Here is a 24,625-nt window from a genome sequence, read left to right as displayed (position 1 = left end):
GGATACAGGATCCAACACTGAGTAACAAAAAGTACAATAACACTACTTACCTGCTAAGTGAATTTCCTCCCATAGGATAACATTAGTGATTCTATGTTAACTAGATATTACCATTGAGCTCAATCTCACATTGTGTTTGAAATTGTGTTGCCTATTTCAACAACTGTATCTGTTGTATACAAACGTCTATTGCCTATTTGAAAAGTATGTAACTAAAGTAACTAATTCTGATAAAGTATATTTTGATACCTATTGTTGGTTCTAAAATAAAACTATATATTTTTTTACAAACTATTGGCCTAGAGTTCAGTTCTTGAGTGTGTGAGACCATTTGCTGACTGAGTGTGTACAACAAATGCTTTACACTGTCCTCAGATTCTGCCTTACTGCTCGACCAAGCTACCACTTTAGAGAGTAAGGTTATATCTAACTTTAGCCTCTGCCAAACCTATGGGGACTGTGGACTCTGTACACACTGTACCTTACTTTGGTCCAGTATATACAGAGCCACTTTCTTACATTCGGTCTACTCCGCGTGACACCGTAGGCATTGGGTTCACTGTTGTGATGACGTCCGCGTAGTCAATATAGGCGCCACACCGGCATGCTGATGTCAATTCTTTTCTATACGTGCCAGCCAGCGCAGAGCTGTCAAAGAGAGCCACCCCATAATTTTGTAAGTGACATTTTCAACTTTTATGCAGTCCTTTTAGTGTGTCGGTATGTCCAGCTAGAGGACATCGGATTTCAAGCCAATGCGGCGCCTGCCACCGCGCCATGTCGGTCATGGACCCCATCTGGTGTGTCTTTGGTACCTGGAGCGCGATCACGACCCATAGTCATGCTCCAACTGCTGGGCCATGGCCCCCAAGGCTTTGAGGGAGCGGTCCCTAAAGCTAATCGCGGTCTGACGTACGGCGCCACAGAGGTTGCCTCATTGATCCTGGTCAAGAGCAAGGTCTTGACAACGCTCAGGGGAGGGTCGAAGTCTTCTCCCCTACAGACGAAGTAATCGCAGTCAGGTTAGAAGCACCATAAGAAGCACAAGAAGTCAAAGCGTGCATCAGCTTCACCCTGTTCGTCATGCAACGAGACGGAAGAGTCTTGACGTTCGAGTCCTTGCTCTGCGGTGTGGGTGCCTGAGTTGGCTCCACGTTTCCCTTTAGAATTCTATAATGCCATACTTGGGCGGCCTGATCCTGCCGGCATGCAGGGCCATGCCCGATGGGTTCCACGCCTCTGGCACCATATTTTCTTCTTGGATCCATTCCTGAATCCGATCGGGCACTGGTCGCACCACTTGAACCTTGCCTAACGCCACGTCTGACCTTGAGGCCCTAAGCACCACCAGCACCTCTCCCATTGTTATTCCAGATTACATAAAGCCAGTTGGGTGTCCACTGACACCAAGGCCGGCGCCAACAGAGCCGTAAGGCTTCATGCCATGTACTCTGCTCTATTCCGAAGGGCTAGGGATGGATGATGATGATTGGGGCGGGAGCAGGATCTCTTAGAAATCCTGCAATCAAATCAAGGACTGGACTAGCATGAGGACCTGGGTGATGCCAGCAGTCTCAACATGTGCCCAGATTCTGGCATCCTGTCTCCCCATACAGAGGAGGGGGGCTTTTTTTGCAATGCTGGTGCATAGAGCTGTGGAGGTCTTGGACCTGCAGCTTCCTATGGTGGCAGTCCAGACTAATGTCTTAACGGAGGTCTTGCACCCTCACTCAGAACCCTTGCTGCCTTTCATCTAGGCCTTGACCGATGTTATACTGGGCCCCCGGTCCAAAACCAGCGCGGAGGCTGGTTAATAAAACTATTGCCTACCTCCACCGGGCGACCCAGCTTTCCTCTCCTCCCATTCCACCCTAGAGCTTGGCGGACCAAGCTTCCACTTCCCAGGGCACGTCTCCTTCCGCACCCCCAGACAGGGAATCCAAAAGACTGAACATCATCTTTAAGAGGATCTTTTCTTTCACCAGTCTAGCACTGTGGTCGGTAAACCCTGCATGTCTCTTGGGCCGTTACCCCAATTTGCTATGGGATACAGTTGCACAAGAGCTACCAAGAGTCTTGGAGAAGAAACGGGCTATCCTCTCCCTAGCTGTTACAGACAGGAGAGATGTAGCAAAGTTTGACATATGATGTGGCTTAGACACAACAGACTTGCTAGACAGAGCAATTTCTTCGACAGTAGCCGTTAGGCGCCACGCCCTGCTAAGGACATCTGGCTTTTTGGGGGATGTCCAAGCTAACCTTCTGGACATGCCCTTTGATGGCTCCTGTCTCTTAGGAGACCAAGGCAGATGCAGTGCTATGGCCAAGTCCCTAGGCTTCTTCCCTTCATCCCAGCCTGTGTCTGCCTTTCACGCCTTTCGTGACAATGGAAGGGGTTTTAAACCTCGCCAACCCTATTCCAGCCAGAAAACCTTGCAAGTCCAGCAACCTCTGCAGGCTGTTGACACAGTTCACCCGACCTTGTGGGTTGGGTGGTCAGAAGTGAGGTCAATCCACAAACCCCTCCTACCCTACAAATCCTTCGTAGTCCAATCCCTCTTGATCATGGCCATCCAGTTAGTGGCAGGATATCACCTTGGACAGATGGGTTTTGCAAATAGTCCTAAGGGGCTACTCCCTTCCCTTTGAGACTACACCTCTGCCCATGCCTTCAACTTACGATTGGCTAACGGAGGATCACCTTGCCCTACTCCACGAGGAAGTTAAGACTCTCTTTTCCAGGGATCGCTATAGAGCGTGTTCCAGCAATAGGCTGTGGTTGCAGTTCTCACCATTTTCTGGGTTCCAAAGAAGGACAAATGCTGTTGTCCTATCCTCAACTTCAGAGCCCTGAACTACTTTCTCAAAAAGGAGAAGTTTGAGATGCTCGCCCTTGCTCAAGTCCAGTCTGCACTGGACTCAGGAGACTGGATGGTAGTGTTGTACTTGCAAGACACCTTCTTCGATATCCCAGTCCTGCCTGCCCATCGCCAGTACATGAGGTTTACGTTACTTTAAGTTTATCGTGCTTCCCTTTGGCCTCACCAGCACCACACAGGTGTTCACGAAGATGAGGGCAGTGATCACAGCCTATCTGCAGAAATCAGGGGTTCCAGTCTTTCCCTATCTCGACAACTGGTTGTTGAAGGCAGGCTTGTCCCAGGCAGTCGTCTCCCACCTCCAGACTACGGTGAACCTTCTGCATTTGCTAGGGTTCAGTATCAACATGCCGAATTCACACCTGACTCCCTCTCAGACGTTTCCTTTCATCGGAGTAGTACTGTGCACGGTGCAGTTTTGGGCTTATCCTCCTGAGCAGTGACTCAAAGATATTCAGGCTATGAATCCTATGTTTCAGCCTCTATCTTGTAGTTCGGTAATAATACCTCTGAGGCTGTTGGGTCTCCTGCATCCTGCTTGTGGACCATGTCAGGTGGCACATGCGGGCTATGGTGTCGGACTTGCAGTTTCAGTGGGCGCAGCATTAGCGGGACCTCGCCGACCTAGTCCAGATATCAGAGGGCACTGCAAAAGATCTCCAATGGTGACTGACAGACTGCGATTGGTTCAGAGGCAGATCCCTTTCCTTCCCAAACCAGATCTCACAGTGATGACGGATGCCTCACTTCTGGGTTGGGGCTGCCATCTGGTAGAGGTGGGGATCAGAGGACTCTGGTGTCCGGAGGACGTCAGGCTCCATCTTAACCTCCTGGAGCTTCGTGCGATCCAGTTGTCACTGAAAGCCTTCTTACCAACTCTCAAGGGAAGGCTAGTTCAAGTGTTCACAGACAACACTACCGGCATGTGGTACTGCAACAAACAGGGTGAGGAGGGGTCGTAGACCCTCTGTCAAGAGTTCCTGCATCTCTGAACTTGTCAGGAGCAACTAAGTATTTCCCTGGTGGCTCAATATCTGGCCCGTTCTCTGAGTGCTAGAGCGGATGAACTCAGACGTTGGTGCCTTGCGGATCATGAGTGGCATCTCCACCCGGTGCTGGTGCAAGGCCTCTTTCAACAGTGGGGATAGCCTTGGTTAGATCGGTTTGCCTCTAAAGAGAAGGTGAAGTGTCAGCAGTTTTGCGTGTTGGAATTTCCAAGGCGGCTCTTGCTCTGCCACACTTTTTGTCGGGGTGAAGCGCAGTCTTTCTGTATGCCTTTCCACCCATATCACTCCGCCCAGAGTGCTCAAGAGAGACCTGGCCCTAGTCATCCTTGTGGCTCCAGACTGGTCACAGAGAATGTGGTATTGTTGGAAAGTGGGTTATTGGTAGGGGCAAATGTAAGTCTGCCACTGACACATGATAGGACTCAGCATAGGTCTTAGAAAAGTATTCCTTTGCTCAATCCTTGGTAATGTGGCTGCGAGCAGACAGGTATGTAAAGCATTTAAAAACACCATTTCAGTAAATAATTAAGACACAACACAAAATAAAAATCCAACACCAATTTATAAAAATAGGTAATATTTTTATCTTTTAAATGACACCAAAACGAAAATAAACACCCCTGCAACTAGATCTGGGCCTGGAGTCCTTTAAGGAATTGGTAGCTGCACGACCACTGCTCTACTGGAGAAGGCTCTGGTCTGTACCAGAGCTTTCAGCCTATTGAGCGGAATTTCTTGAGGTTTGGGGACAAATAAGGAACAAAAACATTCCTTGGTTATCCCACATCAAGGCTCCTTCCTATTACGTAGGTTTGCCTCAGCTATGGGACACCCCGAGATGCTATGTGCTGTGTCAAATGCAACATGTACAATAAAGGTCTTAAAAAAAAAAAAAGGAAAATGGGACACCCCCGAGCTGAGCTGCCCGAGGATAGCTAGGTCAAAGTTGCTGGCCTCTGTGAGGTATCAAAACCTCCATGCATTACAGTGCTCGGCAACTCTGGGCAGGCTGTCTGCTGAGTTTCTGTTAGTAAAAACTGATTCCCTGAGGGAGGAATTCCTAGATGTAGTGCAACCTCCCCTCGCGAGGAAATTATATACCCAATTGAGACACGGCTGCCTACCCATTAAGGCGTTCACTTCTAAATGGGCCAACACAGAAGAGGGAACCAGCCCAGCCTGTAATTGTAGCCGAGAAGATGTTGTGCATGTTATGTTCTTTTGCACGGCGTATAGTAAAATACGAAAATGTTGGCTGATTCCCCTATGTAGAAACCTGGGACTTAGGCGATGTGTGCTGGCGTGTAGGGTTTTAACATATGATACATCACCCTGTCTTTGCTGTTTCCCGTTTCCTACATGGTATGTGGCGCAGAAGGAAAGGCTTTGTTTAAGGTCAAACAGAAATAGCTTGGATTAACTGCCTTTTTTTATTACAATTTTTTTCAGCTGAGCCCCCTTTTGATAACTTACTGTTTAATAACTTTTTATCTTCTATTCTAACTGTTTATATTTATGGATTTTATTACTGTGCTTTTTATGTATTTTATCTGCACTTTTATGGTCTATGACCGAAATAAAGTTATCAAATGAATGAATGAAAATAATCCACTGTAGGGAACACGAGATATGAATTTTTAAAGATTAGTCACTTTCTAGTGCTTAGAAACCAACAGTTCCCTTAAGTCATTTCGTTTTCTCTGTCAGGGACACAACTTTATAAATTGTTCTGAAGAATTCTCACCACTGTAGTGGGCCGCCTTCTTCAGCAAGCGTGGTCCAGTCAGAACACCTTCCTGGCGTTCTGCTTGCGGGTCCCAAAGTATCCAGCACACAATCTAAGGTAATCCTAGTGAAGTAGTGTGGCTCACTGGTTAGAGGCGCCAGACCCGAGAGCAGAGGACGGCCCGGGACCAGGGTTCGAATCCCGGCGCGGCAGGTTTCTGGACCAGGGTCAGCGGACTCGATAATTCTCTCGCCTCGGTGCCCACTCTGATCAGCGATCACACTCGGCAACTCTGGGCATTAGCTTGCCTCATCTTCACTAACGGCCCCACCAGACCGCCGGGGATGCCTGGTCTCACCCTGGAGATACCCATTAAGGGACCATCTCTCAGGGAAGCCAGGAAGGGTTTCGCAGCGGTCGAAGCGCCTTGGGACCCTCCGGGTAAGTAGTGCGCTATATAAATGCCTATACGTTTACATTTACATTTACAAGGTTCTGGAATCTCCAAGAGGGTCCTTGGAAGTGTGAAACTTCAATTCCACAATCCACTTGAACAAAACCCTTACAAATCCACTGGTACTCCAGGCTTTGAATTCTTTGTGTGGCTGTCCAGGTGAGCTCTGTTAACCTGTAGCTTGCAGGAAGTTTCCACTCTTGAGTCTTTTGGCAGCAAGGTAATCCACAGGGCTGTAGTTTCAGATGGTGCAGTCTTCATAGGTCAGGCCTTAGAGTTCCTTGCACACAGCAAAATCTTCAGCAGGGAACTTCTTGCATCATTCAGTTTCAAGCAGCAGATCTGGAGGGCTCTGCCACTCTCAGATACTTATTCAAAATTATCTGGGTCAAGCACCAGGTCACTGCTGACCAATGAGAGCAGGGCAACTCCTCATAGTTATGACCACATCCTGTGGAGTGTGGCATTAGTTTGTCCCAGAGTGCATCATTCCTCCAAATCCATAATGGCTGATTTTCCAGCAAGGAGGTAAGACCTGGCTAAACACACCCCCTGGGATGTCTTATTTCCATGGACTTGCCCCTACCATCTGTACATACCTTCCTTAAGCCTAGCCCTGACTCTGGGTCAAGAATGTCATAGTGGACTGAAACCCAGGCCTCCCTTCTGCCTTTGAAGAGCGTAGTTTACGACGCCATCTCCTGGCCTGGCATTCCTATAGAACAGCATAACTGCCCTCCCAGCAACCTGGCTAATCCACTTAACTCTGACCAATCAGGGCAGACCACTGAAAGGCTTAATTTGTACTAACAAACAAGAAAGTCTCATAACTTATTGTATGTACACTTTAGGAGAAATGTAACAATATAAAATTGTTGGATTTACTACTACCATTCTGGGAAGTCTTTGAATGGTCCGGCGAGTCCTCTCCTGACAATATTTATTAATCAATCACTTCCTACCATGTTAACCTATGGGCCATGGGGTTTGCAATAGGGAAAATGGCCTGGGCCACTTTTCAAGAGCCAGGGCTTATAAAACCATATTTAATAAACATTTCCCTAATTTCTACAGGACCCCCACCCCTGTGCAACTAGGGGAGACTTCAGGGGTTCTGAATCTGCAGAAATATTGCAGATCATCCTTACCCAATCCTTCTAGTATCAAAGTCGAATTTGATCAGCTCTTTAATACAATGTGGGAAGTGAAATGTAAAATTTCACTTTACCCTGGCATATAAAAACTCATTTTATAAGCACGCTCCTTATAGATAACTGACCCCCCACCCCTGGGATACCCAGGGGTGACCCTGGGGGCCCCTAATATACAAAATCATGGTAGGTTTTTAATGTTTAAGGGCCCCTACCCCCAAAGTCGAGTTTGGGCACAATTTAAGGTTTAAAAGCTGTCCTGGCCACCAGTGCAGCTTTTAAACTGACCTCCGGCTTCAGCACTGCACACATGGTGGTGCAGAGAATCTGCTGGCCTCTAAACTGCCATGCCCCAGGATACTGGAGACTTCTAGGTAGTTTCAATCCCCTGCCCTATTACATACTAGGGGCTTAGGTGGTAGGTCATGCCAATTACAGGGGTACCCCACCATACCATAGTGTACCCTAGTGTATGTTGGGTGTCTTAACTGTATTCTAATGTGTTCCTTTTAGTTTGGTACTGGCCCTGGACCTGGTTAAACAGAGCCCAGGGTCAGTCAGAGTCCGCTACCACCAGTTACAGTCAGCAAAAAGTTGGGGGGTGCCCAGGGCACAGGATGACTTTGCAACAGGTATCTTAAGCTTCTGCAAATGAGCATCGATACTCCGATCAGGCTGCCGCTTTGGGAGGATCTTCTTTCGCAGCAGTACCGGAGGATTCTCCACCCGAGCCTGTATACTCTCCCCTCCCTTGCGTGGAGATTGAGCGGCAACAGTTGACAGCTTTTGTCCTTCCTACCAAAGTTTGTGAGGTCATCCTTGCAGCCGGGTGTCCCTCCACAAAATCAGTATATATATTCAGACGTCAAAGGTTTTGTAAATATTGTACAGACCGGTCTGTCGATCCTTTATCTGCCTCCCTCTCGGTAATTCTTCTATTCATTCTTTCCTTGACCCAACAGTACTCTACTTTGGTCACCCTGAAGGGCTATCTTTCAGCCCTGTCTGCCTTTCTTAGGTTGCCAGACAAGCTATCAATTTTTAAATCCCCTCTTGTACAGAGATTTATAAAGGAGCACGCTCATTTTTTTCCCCCTTCACCTTTTATTATGCCTCTATGGTACCTTAATTTGGTTCTTCCCTTCTTGATGTGTGCACCTTTTGAACCATTGCACAACTGTCCCCTCCAGCTGCTCACTAACAAAATAGCCTTTTTAGTGGCAATAACTTCTGCCAGCAGGGTGTGCGGACTATGGCTTATTTTCTGCCCAAGGTAGTAACACTTTTTCCTATGGGACAATCCGCCACCTTGCCCACCTTCCATGCTCCTCCGCTACCTTCTAAAGAAGAAGTGCCTCTCCACTGTCTGGACCCTAAAAGAGCATGGTCGTTCTACTTTGACCGCACTAAAACATTTCGAGTGGACGGCCAGCTTATCGTAGGGTACTTTGGAGCAAAGAAGGGGTGTGCTGTTCAGAGGAGGACAATATCATGTTGGGTCATCCTCTGCATTAAAATGTTACGCCTTGGTTAAAAAAAAAAGCCTCCTGAAGGCATTAGGGCCCATTCTACCAGGGCGAAGGCACCCACAACGGCTCCTCAGCATCGTGTTCCGGTTCATGACATTTGCCAGACAGCCACATGGGAATCTCTGCACTTGTTCGCCAAACATTACTGCCTGGACAACCGGGTCCGCAGGGAGGGCCTTTTTGTATGTTCTGTTCTGCAGGAATATTTGGTTTGAAGCTTCTCTGCAGTTCCTCCTCCGGATGGGCAAGTTACTTACCTCCTGTAACACCTTATCTAGTAGCGACATGATCTAGCTGCAGATTCCTTACTGTCCCACCCATCCTTCCTGCTCTGCGGATTAGTTTTAGTGTCAGGACTGTTTCCCTTCAGGGCCCTAGTTTTTTTTTAACATACTATGGTCAGTCACTTCTTGGCTCCGCTCTTCTGGCATGGAATTCATGAAAAGTACAGACGCCAGCCTGCTGGGGTGGCGCCTATGTTGATGACGAGTACGTCATGATGATGACCATCCCGACTCCTGTGACTCACGCTGAGTCGACTGCCGCCACCTATCGGCACACATGGATACTTCTATCAAAAATCTTCCAGATCCTGGCGCCTGGAATTTCAGAGGGAAGGGAAGGAATCTGGGGCTAGCTCATGTCTCCTCCAGATAAGGCGTTACCGAAGGTAAGTAACTTGTCCATTTCGCAGACTGGCTGGCACTAAGGACAGGGAAGGGAAAAGGAAACCAGTTGTCAAACAAGCTTTCGAGCGGCGTATAGCCCCCATGGTAGCCACACCCCTGGGTTCAGCCAGGGAGTTTTGGATGCAGGGGGAGGGGTTCTGTCATGTTGGGAGTGGGCAGAGTGGAGAAGCCAGGTGCCAGGCCGGTATTTCCAGTAGCAAGTAGCCCCTTAATAGCCACACCACAGAGCTGAGCTACGAAGCTCTGAGTGCCGAGAAAGGGGTCTTGGCAATGTTACACCTGAGCCTGCTGGACCGGGGAGAGTCATCCAGTGCAGCTTTGTCACCCAGAAGATGAGTTTTCGCCAAGGAAAGGATCAGGCTGTAGTCATGATGACTGAGTTGGCACATTAATACTTACCCACGTTTTTCTTGAAAAAGTTTCTAAGGTTCAAGTTTGTTTAATTTGCCAATGTTAGATCGCGGTCAAATGAAAAAGTTGTAAGAAAGTGGCTGTGTATATACTGGACCAAAGTAAGGTACAGTGTGCACAGAGTCCACAGTCTCCAGTTGTTTGGCAGAGGCTAAAGTTTGATATAACCTTACTCTCTAAAGTGGTAGCTTGGTCGAGCATTAAGGCAGTATCAGAGGACAGTGTAAAGCATTTGTTTTACACGCTCAGTCAGCAAATGGGCTCACACACTCGAGAACCGAACTCTAGGCCAATTGTTTTGTGTATAAAAATATATGGTTGTTTTATTTCAGAACTAACAATAGTTATCAAAATATACTTTCTCAGAATGAGTTACTTTAGTGAAATACTTTTCAAATAGGCAATAGACTTTTGAACACAATAGTTACAGTTGTTGCAATCGGCAACACAATTTCAAACACAATGTGACTTTGAGCTCAATGGGAATTTCTAGTGAAATGCAATTAATTACTTTATGGATTCATTTTCTAACCACAGGTCTGGATCCTAGATTCAGTCCTGGGACATCTCCTGTAAACAGTTGAGTAAAAGCGTTTTGGTTACAGTTGTGATTTTTAACCAAAATTTGTAAGTTTAAAAACTCGACACTTAGAAACTTTTTCAGCAAAAACCAGGCAATGTTATCCATTGGAAGAAAATTCAAGTTTCCAGTAAGTTCAGTTATAATTACTTTTCAGGGTCAGCGCTGGGCACCAAGATTGAGTCGAGTACTTACCCAAAAGCCGATAACTCACTTTTCTTCCACAAGGTTACATTGACTGGTTTCACTTGGAAGTTCTTTTAAGTGCGGAGTTTTGAAACGTTAAAATATTCATCAAAAATCAGCCAAATCACAAAAATGAAAATACTCACCTGTTATCATCGGATGGTGGGGCGCCAGTTGCTGAGTACAACAATTGGCCTGAGGAAGCTCACAAAAGGCGGCATGCCTTTGAAGCTTCCCCTGCCCATCCTGGGGGAGGAGTCTTGGCCCCTTGCCCTAGGATGTGCATTGTTTAAGGCCCCCGGTAGCGTCAAGCTCTCGACCCAGGGGTCCAGAAACATGTCTGATGGTGGCAGCCTCGGTAGCCACGCAGTCAGGACACTGGGAGTTGGTTAGATTTCAGGGGGCATATCTAAAATGCCCTCTGTAGTGCATTTTACATTAAATCCCACACTGGCATCAGTGTGGGTTTAATGTGCAGAGAAGTTTGATACCAAACTTCTCAGTCTTCTGTTTAGCCATTATGGTGCTGTGGAGTTCGTAATGACAACCTCCCAGCACCATATACTCTTAATGGCATCACTGCACTTACAGTGCCCAGGAATGGCCCTGGGTACTGTGGGGGCACAGGGCTCGTGCACCTGTGCCCACACCACTGGCATAGTGCACCCAGCTAGAGGGGCGACTGAGGTATGCCAGGGTAGTGTGTTTGTGGGCATGGCATGCAGGGATGTGTGTCAAGTCGACTCTGTTTAGTTCTGCACAAGACACTCAGGCTGCAAAGGCATTGTGTGTGTGTCTGGGTACAAGGCCCCTAAGGGTGGCACAATAAGTGCTGAAGCCCTTAGGGGTCTTCTCTGGCCACAGTGCCCTGGGTACCTAGGGTACCATTTACCAGGGGCCTACCTGTGGCCAGAGATGCCAATTGGGTTTAGGTTTCAACACATTTTTAGGAAAGAACACAGGCCCTGGGTACCTGATTGGCTGGAACCCAAGGCACACTCAGTCAAAGTACATTAGCAATTCAGCAAAAAGTAGGGGCATACCATGCAAGAAAGATAGCACTTTCTTACAAAAGTGCATATTCACTATACCTTGTAATTGCTGTATGTCTGGAACCTGGTAACTAGCAAAGGAGGGGTACCGTGCATTCTTTGTCCTGCTCGAGGACAAGCTGTTTCTAGAACCCAGCCAAAGCCAAGGGATTACAAGGTCCAGTGAGCTGGCCTCCTTTTCACAACATAGGGACTCAACAGTCTTCGGTCAACAGTCTTCTGAGGAATGTTCGTACCACCACCGTACATAACCTCAAAGTTGTGCCTGAGTTCGCTAAGTCTCAGAGTGAAATCCGAGAAAATAAGTAAGAAGCTTCAAGAAAATATGAGGTGAAAGGCAACCATTGTCGTTTTTACAAGTAGCTTGAGGTAGAAGAGAAAATAAGTGTTCTATATACACTGGGTTTTGATTGAGCAATTTTAGGAAACAAAGACAGAAGGTTTAGTTTTCTGATCTACAACTGAAAATGAAAGGATTTGGCAAATCAATGGATGAATTAAAGATAAAGCCAAGGGTAAGAGCTGAATGAGAGAAAAAATACAGAAGGGGGAAAACACTGAAGGGTGGTGTGGGAGAAGAGGAATGAGCAAAAAACTCAGTCTAGCTAGGATTGACTTTTAAAAAGTGAGCTGCTTTTTCAAGCTTTATAAGTGGAAAAGGCAGGACGAGACATTTCTGAAGCGAAATTGAGGAGGAAGAATAAGAGATAATGATTTGAGAGTCATCTACATGGAAGTGGTTCACCATGCCATAAGCGAAAAAAATAGAATAAAAAGGAATAGTGTACAGAGGGAAAGTATTACATCAAGAACAGGCCACCGGAACCCCACAGTATAGAGAGGATAGAAGGAAGTGACAGAATCTATTTAGTTAACAAAAAGAAATGTTTGGAAATGTAGGTAGAAAACCCTGTGAACCATTCTCCTACTGACTTCGAGTTAGTAGCATAACGGGTCTAGAGTTGGTTCCAGAGGAGACATGGCATTCTTTAGGGACCAGGGTGAGACCCTATGATAAAGCCTGCCACTACTAGAGTGTGTGAAGTCTTTGCCAAAGGGCTTGCTTCTCTGTGTACTCAATTTTGAGTGTACTCCTAGGAGTGGGATACCCTATTGTGTTAAGGTATTATTTTGGGAGGCTATATTTCCTATCCATTAGAATACTTGTTCTCCTTCATGAGGTGTGGTCTGTCTCAGCTCACTGTGTTGTGCAGACTTAGTATGCACTGTTAAATTCACATGTATGTTCTGGTCGAATGTATCTCTTGGTACAGTTTAAACATTTTTTTTTATATTTTCTTAGTTATTTTCTACTTGCACGTGTTAACGCTGCCTTATGCAGTATGTGCTTACCTATTTACTGTTTTGGTATTGTCTGTATCTAATCATTTACTTAAAATTCTATGATGTTTTAGGGCCACCTGCCAAGCCTCCAACAGTCTTCTTTTAACCGCTCAGTGGGCAGTTTAACTTCATCCCCTCGACCTTCTGGGGACTATGATGATGAGGAGACGGACTCTGATGAAGATATTAGGGAGACGTACGGCTATGATATCAAGGTAGCAAATATGGTATTTGAAATACTGAAATTATTTTCCTTTGCCAGCATGGGTTGTGACTTCAATGATTGTTTGACAGTGGGTAGGTGGTCTTGTGTTATGTTTAAAATGAAAGTGGCAAATTAAGAATATAATCAGAAATCTCCTGTATTTGTGTGTGTGTATATATATATATATATATATATATATATATATATATATATTGAAGCTCCTGTGTTCACAAAACACGCCACACTCACGGGGGTAAAAGAGACAGGCGTTTATTCTGCAGCAGCTGTAGTGTAGTTCCTAGTTTCCCACTAGGCCCTGCGCATTGGAATAACATAAACAGTAGTATCGACGTGACTACTGCACTGTCATTGCACTAATTGGTCGCAAAGGAAGTGGCAGAGGAAACTATGCTGGAATGTGGCTCTGTTCGTGTGAGGCCAGAGATGACTTTTCAGAAAATCGCACTTGAACGGTTATGCCAATATAGGGAATAAATGGATTTATAGCCGAATAGGGGCATAAGGTCACAGTATCGATCAGGAACCTAGATAAGCACGCAACACCCACTCCACGTTTTCATGTCCATCAAAATTACTAAAACTAAAGCAATTAGATGTATGTGTAACATTGCCCACTCCAAAATACATAAATGCATTCGAAATAGGCGTACTTGTAATACATGAATTTAGGTACTGTACGTTTTTTAAAGCATAGAAATCATTCAAAAAATTATTGCATATGAAATCAATGAACGATTATGCAAAAGGAATTACACATGAAGTATCTCTGACAGAAGAAGGGCGAGATAAATCATCACATAAAAATGCATTGTAATAACATGTGTGCTAGAGGCTGGTGTAATGTTGTTATGTCTCTAGATGTGTTTAGAAATAGAAGTGTGAAGCTTCTGTTCTCTAAGAATAGTTTTTACGTTAAGCAAAGAATTGTTCGTGCCAAAAAAGGTCAATATTAGAAAAATTGTCCAATTCAAAGAATTATTGCTTGAACGGGGAAAAATAGATTTCCAAAGCTCTTGGCAGTTTTTGTTGATCAAAACTGAAGGCCGAATTCAGAGTTCATGGGAACGCTGTGTGTCGGAAAGCTTCTCAAAAGTTATTGTTTCTCTATGGGTGAGAACATCGTATCAGACAGGCTCTCAAAGAATTGGTCTACAAAATCAGGTGATAGTTCAACCAAATTAGATAGCGCTGTAACTTGGCAGGTGTGAGAATGATTGCTGTCATCGAAGGCAGGACCAGCAATGCTCACAGAACGTTGTACCTGGATGATGTTGCTTTTGTCACTCGCTCCACTGTTACCACTTGGCTGTAGTACAGGAGTCTCCACGAATGCCGTCATCAGGATTGGTAGCCGCTGGGGACAACACAATGCGTGAGCCGTTATTGGACTGAGCAAAGTATCGACGTCCATTGGTACTGCTGATAGAAGTGAAAGACAGATGTCCAACACGCATTCATCGCCGCAAAGCATACACCGTAGCACAGGTAAAATGCAATTTTGCCATATCGGTCTGAATGAAAGGAACCAGGTCATGTTTAGATCTCTCAGCCTGGCCAATCCAAGGACGTTAGTTATCCTGTCCCGGTAGCGCATTGCTAGGATTGTCTCTTCCATTCCCATGGGAGCTATGTCTGAGCCGAGGCTTGCCATAACGAAGCAGGAGGGTCAAAAATAGAATCCCTGCGACGAGTCCCAAAAATAATGGTATGCCGCCAAAAATGGAGTGCACAAAATTAGGAAAGATTCCCAAAATTGCCTGGAAGGGTGTTAGCAGTCCCGTAAAGACTGTCTTAAATATGCCTGGGATGCTTGTAGCACTAGACCTGTTAAGGAGTTGGCTGAACATTTCTACGAAATGCACGGGGCAATTTGTTGATAAAAGGTCATGAACTTCAGTAGCTGTCCTTGCAACTAGAAGATCATACGTCTCTTTAGATGACGTTATAGGCACTGTTGTCTGTAAAAGGACAGATTTCATTTTGCTTAATGTATCAATTCGTATAGAATAGAGATTCAGACGAGGCCAGATGGGAGTCACTATGTCTGGAGGCCCACTCGGAAACAATGCTTGCATACAGCATTTGACCATGGATGTTACTTCTACTAGATAACTTTTCCTGGCACGAGGCCACAACATCTGTGATCCGTTCTAAGAATGTAACTCCCGTTCGCGAGTTGCATAAAGAAGGGCTCTATCTGAGTTGCAGGTGTGACTAGCTGGTGGCATGAAAGGTTGTTTGAATTTCCATCACATGCTCCGTGTAAATTAATACCCTGACACAAAAGTATACCGCTTAGTGAATGTTTACAGTTCTCACCACTAAGAAATACATTTTTGTCACTGTCACTATAGCAAGAATGAGTGTATGGTAATTTCCATTCGGATTTTACATATCCTTTACCCAATTGTTCATATTGGCCAGCAGGTATGTACTCAAGGCACTTTTTAAATCGGAAAGTTGTTATCGGAATTGTGATAATTCCGTGTATTATCCATTCAATGACAGGACTCTCTGACATTGTCAATGGTAATCTCTCGAGTTTTTCGATGCTCAGGATTGTATAGTCTGCTCCTTTCTGTGCCAAACTGATCTGTTTATCAGTAAGGTTAAAACTGGAAAATAATGACGTCGTGTTGATTAAACGCCAAGGCACATAGCCTGAACGAAGATTTTGCAGCGTCCAGCCTAGTTCTATAATAGAGCGTAATTGAGACTGGCCATGTTGTAACATTAGCAAATCTCTGTCTATCACATCAAAGGCAGAGGATACAATATTGTCCAACGAATATATTCTGGAAGACAGAGTCGTTAACCCATTGTCTACCACAGAAAGTGATTTCTCCAAATTAATACGATCAATTTCTCGTATTTTTTCAGCAGTTTCAATTTGCTTTACTTTCCAAGCCTCGTTGTAAGCAGCATAGATACTGGTCGCTATGAAACGCTTTTGACGCTGTTTGCGTGGTCCAAGAATGAAATCGCGCAAATCAGCACCATCTTTTAATAAAGACAAGTGTTGCTTAATTTCAGCCAGTGTGGACGAAGTTAGCCATTCAAGGCAGAGTTTCCCTACACTGTATGTTGTTATAATCCCTGGATGCTGTCTCTGGGAGTATCTAGGGTCTAATCTGGTCATTTTTAACCCCTGTGTTTTATTCAGGAATCTATCTTGACAGCTATTTGTGTCTGTAGGCCAGATTAACCACTTTTTCCAATCAGCATTTGTTCTGTTGAAATGTAAAATTTGTGACACGTCTAACTCAATATCAGCTGTTGCATTTTCTGGTATTGGCTTCGGAATAGACGGTGTTTTAAGGTCTTTGATCTTAGCTAGGCCAAGACAAGATGTTTGGTGTATTGTGTCATTTAAAAATAACATTTGTTCTGGTATCATGCAGGTTCTAAATAGTGCTTCAATGCCTTGCACCTGCCAATCTTTTGTACCCCAAATTGTTTTCGTTTCAATATTATTTTTCCAATAATCAAAACCAAATGTCATCATTTTGTCATAAAATGCTTCTGAATATATCAATTTAGAATTTGTCAGCATTGTTTTCATTCCTGTTTTACCTAACAGTTTGTAATAAAACGTTTCTGCATCACTGGTGTTAAACCCTGAGAAGTATTTGAATTTCTCAAAAAATGCTTTAGAACTGCTTTTAGGTGGTGTAGAACAATGTTCCCATTGATTATACATAAAAACATTTCTAGGCTGTGCAGATTTATGCAAGTAATGATCCCCATAGTGGGTGTAACAGAATAACTGCTCATAACTAGATGAACCTTTTAAATAATCATGATCTGTGAATCTAGCTGACATTACTAAATCAGACATCATGTCATTAATACTGTTAAAGTCCCAATCATCAGAGAATGTACTAGGTGTCACAAAGTCACTTAAGGAAACCTTTAGTTGATGAGGATACTTCAGGATTTCGACCGGACCATATATCTCATAGTCTGTTTTCACCCATACTACCCCACCAGGTATTGGAATTGCTGTGACGTTTACTGTTGACAGTTCTCTTTTCTTTACGTGGGAAGATCTGTGTGGTTTCAGGACTAGGTTGATGTTCTGACTTGCTGTGTCCATTCAATTGTAATAAACTTTCCTAAAATTAAAACTAAAATTAGGCATAGTAGGAGTATGAATACCCCTGAGATAATCCAATGCTCAATCAACGGTGAATCCAGATATAGTTCTTTGATTTGTTGAAGGAGTCCTGTAGTATTTTCTTTAGAATACTTTTTTGTTTCTGGCATCACTTCGGGGTCATTTTGATCTTCAGAGAAGTTGTCGAAGTTGATGAAATAACCAGAGGCAGTTCTGTCAATTGATGGGATTGTTCTTTCAATCTGTCTCTCGGTAGCACTTTCTGATGCCACATCATTGTAGACTGGTGTTGTTTCTTGACGAACTGTTTCATCTGTGTTTCAAAAGGCACGAGTTCCATGGCATTATTGCATAGTCCTTCATTGTGCACTGCAGGCTGATCGAATGTGATTAGTCTTTCAGTTTGAACCTCTTGGATTGTTGCAAGTTTGGGTATTCTGTTGTTTCTTGGGAGTCCACTGGGCCTACTGTTGATTATAGGCCACATGCTTGTGGTTTTACCAGATCGATAGACACGACTCTGTTCTCCTTTTTACCAGCAAGGGGCGGTAGCACAACTGATCTTGTTCCGGTGACTGCCAAGACAGGTACTGCTTTTCTGTAAGAAGGCCCAAATTCCTTCTTCACCGCGATCTTTTCTCTGACTAGATCCCCAATCTTTGGAATCCAGACAGGCCTTGCTGGGGCTGTTGCGGGTGGTGCCTCGTCAGTGGTACTTGGCTGTTGCTTTAACTTTATGTTGCTTAATGATTTTCTTGTTTCATTCAGTTCCTGTAAAACAGCCAAACGATCCTTTACATCAAAGTGCATTGTTTCTTCTTGTACCACTGACATCTGACTATCGAGGTCCTGAACTCGCATTCTAATTCCGAACAATAGTTCGTATGGGCTGAAACCTTTTAGAGAATTTCTTGGCATGTTGTTAAGACTAGTCTGGACACTTATTAAATGTTTGACCCACCCAGCGCCTGAACCTAATACCTTCGCTGTTATAGATTGCTTTATGTCACGTTTTTTTCTTTCTACCACACTATTCCCTTCGGGGTGCGACGGACAAGAATACCGCAACCCAATTCCCATGCTAGCCATGGCCTCCTTATAGGCTCGAGAGCTGAAAGCAGGACCCTGGTCAGAATGGAACGTGGTAATTGCGTATGTGCCGATAAAGACTTGCAAATCTTTTATAACCGTTCTAGCGTCAGCCGAGCGCTGGAGGCCTCATTTTTTAAGTGCTTTTCGTCTTAACTGTTAATAGGACGCAGGATGGGGTGTAGGCAGCGTTGCGCTCTTTCTGACTGGTAGCCGGTAGCAAGGTTCGCTACTGCGATCCCTATTACAGTTTTCACAGTTGTTTGCATATATTTGGTGTTCTACACTCATTCCCGGCCACCAGAATACTGATTGTAATTCAGTCAGTGATTCCTTGATCTCTCTGTGCCTTAGACCCAAACCCATGTGTGCGTCTGCTATTAAAAATATTCTCCTGTTCCTGTTTGGAATTACTCTGTCCCCCACTCCAGGGATTCGAGCAAAAGGAACAGAGTTTGCATCTATTACGTATGCATATTTGAGTGGATAGTTTACGGGTAGTGCTGCACAGTCGCCTTTTACGGTCGTTTTTACTGCCAGCATGGTTTCCCAGTCTATGTATTTATCTGTATGCTTTTTTGTGGCTACAGAAGCCGGGTTAGTTGCTTCCGCTGTGGCTGTATTAGCCAATGATTTCCCTGCAACGTGAACGCCATCACGTTGAAGACTCTGTGCGTGAATCACGTGAGTCTTTTGTAGTTCTTTATGTAAAAGAGCTACCTCGTTCCAGAGCAATTTATGCTTTATTGTGGCACCTGTGTCATCTTTGTAGTCGTTTTCGATCCAACTCTGCAGTTTATTGTTGTAAGAGTTGACGCAAAAATGAGAATCGCACACTATAAGTGTCGGGAATTCACGTTCTGCATTTTCTAGCGCCATCTTTAAAGATCTGATTTCAGTTCTTTGAACCGAACAGTTTCTTACTGATTCAGTTTTTGTTACTTTCGGTGTAATTTTACCGCACAGCCAACGACATTTAATGATCGCACACGCTGCATTGTAGGATTTGCTCTCTACGTTGAAATGCTGTACAGAGCTATCTGTGTAGATTATACAGGCGTATTGTGGGAGAGGCAGAATTTCGATTGGCAGAGGATATTCTTCTTCATATTCTAAATCATTCAGTTCTTCAAATTGCGGGGCGAAATAGTATTTCACATTTTCCGCTCCTAGAGAATCTATGCACTGTATCCATTTCGGATCCAGTGACACTGTAGGCAGGTTTACTGGGCTGAATAGCGCCTCGAAGGCGGATTCCGCTGTAAGGATATTAATCCGTTTGCCGTGTGCTAGTTCTCGTTCATTTGCTAATGCGATTTGCACTGCTTTCACAGTTCTTTCTGTGTGACTGAATGCTTCTTCTGCTTGTGTGTACAAGTGAGATTTGATTGAAATTGGTACCTTTTCTCCCTCATTAGAGGTTAGGTATGTGAATCCGCATCTTCCTGGGATGACTCGGATTACAAGATCACGTGTGTTGTCACGTGTATCTAATTTAGTTTTTGCTAACATGTCTGTTTGCAGTGATCTCAAAATTTCTGTGTGTTTTTGAGTCCAATTGATTTGTTTAAAATCAGGTTTAATTAGTTCGTAGAGAGGTTTACCCTCTCTGCGTAATTTAGTATGTAAGTTCTTCCGAAATTCAGAAAACCTAGAATGGATTGTAAATTCTTCAGCGTTTTTGGAGCTTGGAGTACAGCGCACTTCTCTAAGAAGTTGTCCGCTAGGCTTTTCCCTTCACTTGATAATTCGTACCCTAAGAATAGTACTGTCAGATGGGCAATTCGGGACTTTTTAAAGTTGAATTTGTAACCTTCTGCTGCGAACCCAAGTATAATGGTGTTCACTCTTTTCAAGTGAGTATCCAAGTCGTCGTCTGTGAGATAAATATCATCTACGTAAGATAATGCTTCATCATCATAGATTTGTAGTAACTCTGTTACCCTAGCTGAGAATAGTCCTGGGCTGTTCTTGAACCCCTGTGGGAGTCGACAGAATTTTTTCTGTGACCCAAATGCAGAGAAAGCGGTCAAATATCTGCTTTCCGGTGCAATGTTTTGACAAAAGAAGCCATTAGAAATGTCTAATGTCGTTTTATATTTTTTCCTAACTATGTCATTCATTAGGGCTGCACTATGCGAGTTTTGTACTGCAAAGGTTTTGCAACATGTATTAAGATGTCTGTAGTCCAAAACTAGACGATATGAATTGTCTGGCTTGGAGACAGGAAACAAAGGATTGTTCATTTGAGAGGTGCATGTTTCAATCATCCCCTGGTATTCAAGTTGATCTAAGATCTCCCTGACTTGTTTTTTAGCTTCTTGCTTTATGGGATACTGCCGTTGGGCAGTTGGTTCACTTTTTAATTGGATTTTGTGAGGCGGTGAATCCTCATCCCATCCTACATGATTTTTATACAATGCAGGTGCCTGGGCTACTGCCCATTTCCTTGCATATGTATATTTTTTGTGAATCGGAATGTGATTCGAGAAGGCAGGCATAATCACTTCTTCGCCACGAGGGCACTCCCTGACAAACTCTGGGGGCCAATCTTTTTCAGCTAACAGAATATCATAGCCTTTTGAGAGCTTATCCCAAAATAGACCCTTAATTTTCCTAGTCTTATCACCCTCTATACGCAATGTTATTTCGTATATTTTATGGGGCTCGCTAAGTCTGGCGTCGGCAGTTTCAACTTGAATGTATTCATTCGTGTCCACTGTCTCCAGATGACTCATCAAGATCTTGCGCGCTATACTGATTTCTGCTGCACTGTCCAACATTGTCAATGCCCACTCCCCGTTTTTCAACTGTGTCCTCAGTATTCTCGGCATGGTTGATTACTCTAATACTGGCTACCTTCTTTTTTTGAAATTGAAATTTCTTATTTTGAGCAGGTTCCTTGTCTTTGGACTTGGTGTGCTCTCCTGGGTCTGACCGTCCTCTTCTTTCCGAATTCTGTGGAAGAGATCGAGAGGGACGTGTATCAATACTTTGATATCTATCAGGTTTTTTCAGATTATCCCTATTTCTAAGGTTATATCTTTTCTCAGAGGGCTCCCGCTGGGGAGACTGGCGTTCTCGAGTCTGAGTTCTTTCCCTCCGTCGAGGAGACCTTCCTCTGGACTGGAAAACTTTTTCCTTGGGAGTGGATTGTTTATTTCCATCCCAGCTCTTTTTAGGAGTGTTTAAATTATTTTTAATAAATAATTTTTCAGGATTTTCGAGCAGTTGGGGCTTTACCGGTTTCCCACCCAAGCTGTCTCTACCTAATTCTTCATAGCATTTTTCTATGATTTTGGCAAGCTCAACAGGATCTTTTATATCTGTTTCCTTCAACTTCTGGCGGATCGCCACAGATGCTGCTTCTCCCTTTATGTTGGCTAATAATATAGCCGTGACCTGCTTGAAGTCTTTCAGTAATTTCATACCTAGATTTAAAGCGGGCTCTGGACCGAATTCATTTTGAATCTGTTTTAGCACTTCTGGTATTACCGCCATAGACGGAACACTGTGTGTTTTTGTGTAAATGGAAGCAAAGACTGTACCCCAAGTGTCGCAGTCCTCCACGTGTGGTGCGATTCCCATAGGAAGGCAGATGGTCAAGATTCTGTGTTTCTCAATAGGGGTAGTATCAGGAAATACTGCCTCTATTTGAGTGATTTTCTGTGCTAACCAGAAAGGAATTTGTTCCCGTTTTACGGGTGTTTTACCAAGACATGACTGTATGTTCTGTGGTGTAATTTTATTTGTGTTCCCCTGATGAGGGGTCAGCTGTGGTGTATTAACAGCTGGTTGGACTGTTGCAGTCCGCATTACATATTTGACTAATTGCCTATGTATTTTTATTAATGTGTTTAGCTGTACTAACAGCTCTTCTCTAGACATTTTTGCAATGTCAGGATGTGGTGTGTAGCTGGCTAGAACCGGCCACGTGGCTCCTGGTCTACCTAGTGGACCGAGCCTAGTTATTTGATCAGTGTGTTTTAGGGCGCCATTAAACCAGAGCAGGTGCTCTTGAAATTTAAGTGGAATTTCAATCTCCTCGAAAGGAGCGTACTCTTCCGGAGGTTTCTCTATTTTGTAATAGTGAAACTCTTTTGTTATAGCGTTTACCGCTGGAAAGTTTATCCATGAATAGAATACCTCTGTCTGCCGATACTCGTGAGCCTCTATCACGAAAATTACTGTACCACCTTGAAGTGTCAGTCCGTTCTCTATAAGTTTTAACGTTATAGATCTTCTTAAGTGGACCGGGATGATAATAGCATCCGGGTCTGAGTATTCAGGACCTTGCTGAGTCGCATCTGCTGCGGCCCCAGAGGTTCCGTTTTCTGGCATTGTAAAAATGCGAGGTTTGCAGAGTAGGTCTCCAAGGAGACAAAGATTAGGTGCACAATATTTTGGAACACTGTATCCTTCAACGTTGAATAAACCAGAGCTTTACATAGGAATCTCTTCCTACTGAGTTCGGGCGGATTTTAACCTTTCACCCACTCCAGACGTCTATTGGAGTATTTACGGGAGAAAGGGGTGTGAAATATGCACGACTGAGTTACTCTAAAAGTCTTTAGTTTATCGCCTTACCAAACGTTGTGCGCCATGTAGTGTAGTTCCTAGTTTCCCACTAGGCCCTGCGCATTGGAATAACATAAACAGTAGTATCGACGTGGAACTGCGGATGTTCCAGGCCTCCACTGACTATGCTAAACTTAATTGGGTTGTGTTACCAACTAGCTCAGAGGTCACTGGAAACTTTCTTCTCTGCATAGGAAGTGATCAGCTTCCTTGGCACAGACAAGAAGGGATTCAGCTTTCCAACAACCGTGCAACATGACAACTTTGCTCCTCAGATCACGAGTCAATCTCTAGGGTCGTGTGAAACAATAGACATGTATTTCACGCAGTCAGTCTAGTGCAGTTTACTTTCACGAGATGTAGAGAATAGAGAGACGGGCGTTTGTCAATAAAAGGTTAACATTTATTGAACAGTCTTTCTTCTCGTACAAGAGAAATGTATTGCCACAATTGCAAGAATTGTTATTATAAAAAGTACGTACAGTAAGATAAGTATTGCGAAATAGAACTGTAAAAGCATTGATATGGTTTCTTAGCCATACAATGGTTTAAAAGTAATAAAACATATATACAGTCATATATACATTAGGCTAACATACTCAACTGGTGCTTCTAACTAAGCCTACCCCAGTGTGCCTGACCTAAGCCTAACACGTAGAAGGGGAGTAAGTAAGTAGCTTTAAGTTAAGTTGGTTTTGCCAAGGTTTGTTTCAAGAATTCTCGTCTAAGGGTTTAGTCAACACCATACCTCTGAATAGAATGATGGAGGATTGGTATCTCCTTCAGGGGTCTCTCTCGATATCCCAGTCACCCGCGAGGGTAAACCGGAAACGCCGGGACTGGATTTCTCTGCACGAGAAAGGCAGCGGGTCTCTTCAGCGCGTCGAGGAAGGAGGGGGGACAGCGTCCGCGGGCAGCTGGAATCTGCTGGATGTCTTCGCAGAGGACGGCTGTTCAGCTCCTTAAGCGTACTGCACCATAGTTCGCGCTTTAGCGGCGATAATGGTATCAGCAGCTTCACCACCACAGGATAGCAGGCTGCAGCAACAGAGTGCTAGATTTACCAACACGGGGTCGTGCAGGCAGCTGGCTTCAGTAGCTCGTACAACAGGCATTGCTTAAGGCAACGTTGGTAATATTTATACCTGACAGGTGCCGGGTTTGACGCAAGTTTGCTGGACATAAGACGTCAATTAAAGATGTCACTAGGAAGTGATAGTTATCAGTTGCTCATTATAGTTCTATTACTAATCAAAACATAGCAAGCGGGGATTTCCAGGTTTGCTGAGTTTTTATCTTGTTGAAGAACTCGGAGTGTTATCTAGGAATATCAGATAGTGACTACTGCTCTGTCATTGCACTAATTGGTCGCAAAGGAACTGGCAGAGGAAACTATGCTGGAATGTGGCTCTGTTCGTGTGAGGCCAGAGATGACTTTTCAGAAAATCGTACTTGAACGGTTATGCCAATATAGGAAATAAATGGATTTATAGCCGAATAGGGGCATAAGGTCACAGTATCGATCAGGAACCTAGATAAACACGCAACACAACCTGCTGAATAGCTTCAGGGTCCATGAGAGAGCCTCCGAGGGTTCAGAGGCCGAG

At 44.3% G+C, this 24,625-nt stretch overlaps 1 protein-coding gene across 3 annotated transcripts in view; it reads left to right on the top strand.

Annotated features, from left to right (window-relative positions):
• KDM5A (lysine demethylase 5A) overlaps nt 1–24,625 on the top strand; it is a 937,903-nt gene that overhangs the window by 773,005 nt on the left and 140,273 nt on the right. For all 3 annotated transcript variants that reach the window (XR_015307532.1, XM_086952835.1, XM_086952834.1), the window contains one exon: nt 13,080–13,223. Coding sequence is in view for 2 of the 3 variants with exons in the window: in XM_086952835.1 (XP_086808961.1) it covers nt 13,080–13,223 (144 nt within the window). In the remaining variant the exon portion in view is untranslated. The remainder of the gene's footprint in view (nt 1–13,079; nt 13,224–24,625) is intronic.

This window comes from Lissotriton vulgaris, chromosome 1_2, assembly GCF_964263255.1.
Source record: "Lissotriton vulgaris chromosome 1_2, aLisVul1.2, whole genome shotgun sequence".
Taxonomy (NCBI): domain Eukaryota; kingdom Metazoa; phylum Chordata; class Amphibia; order Caudata; family Salamandridae; genus Lissotriton; species Lissotriton vulgaris.
The sequence above is the reverse complement of the archived record's forward strand: the minus strand, read 5'-3'. Positions and strand labels throughout refer to the sequence as shown.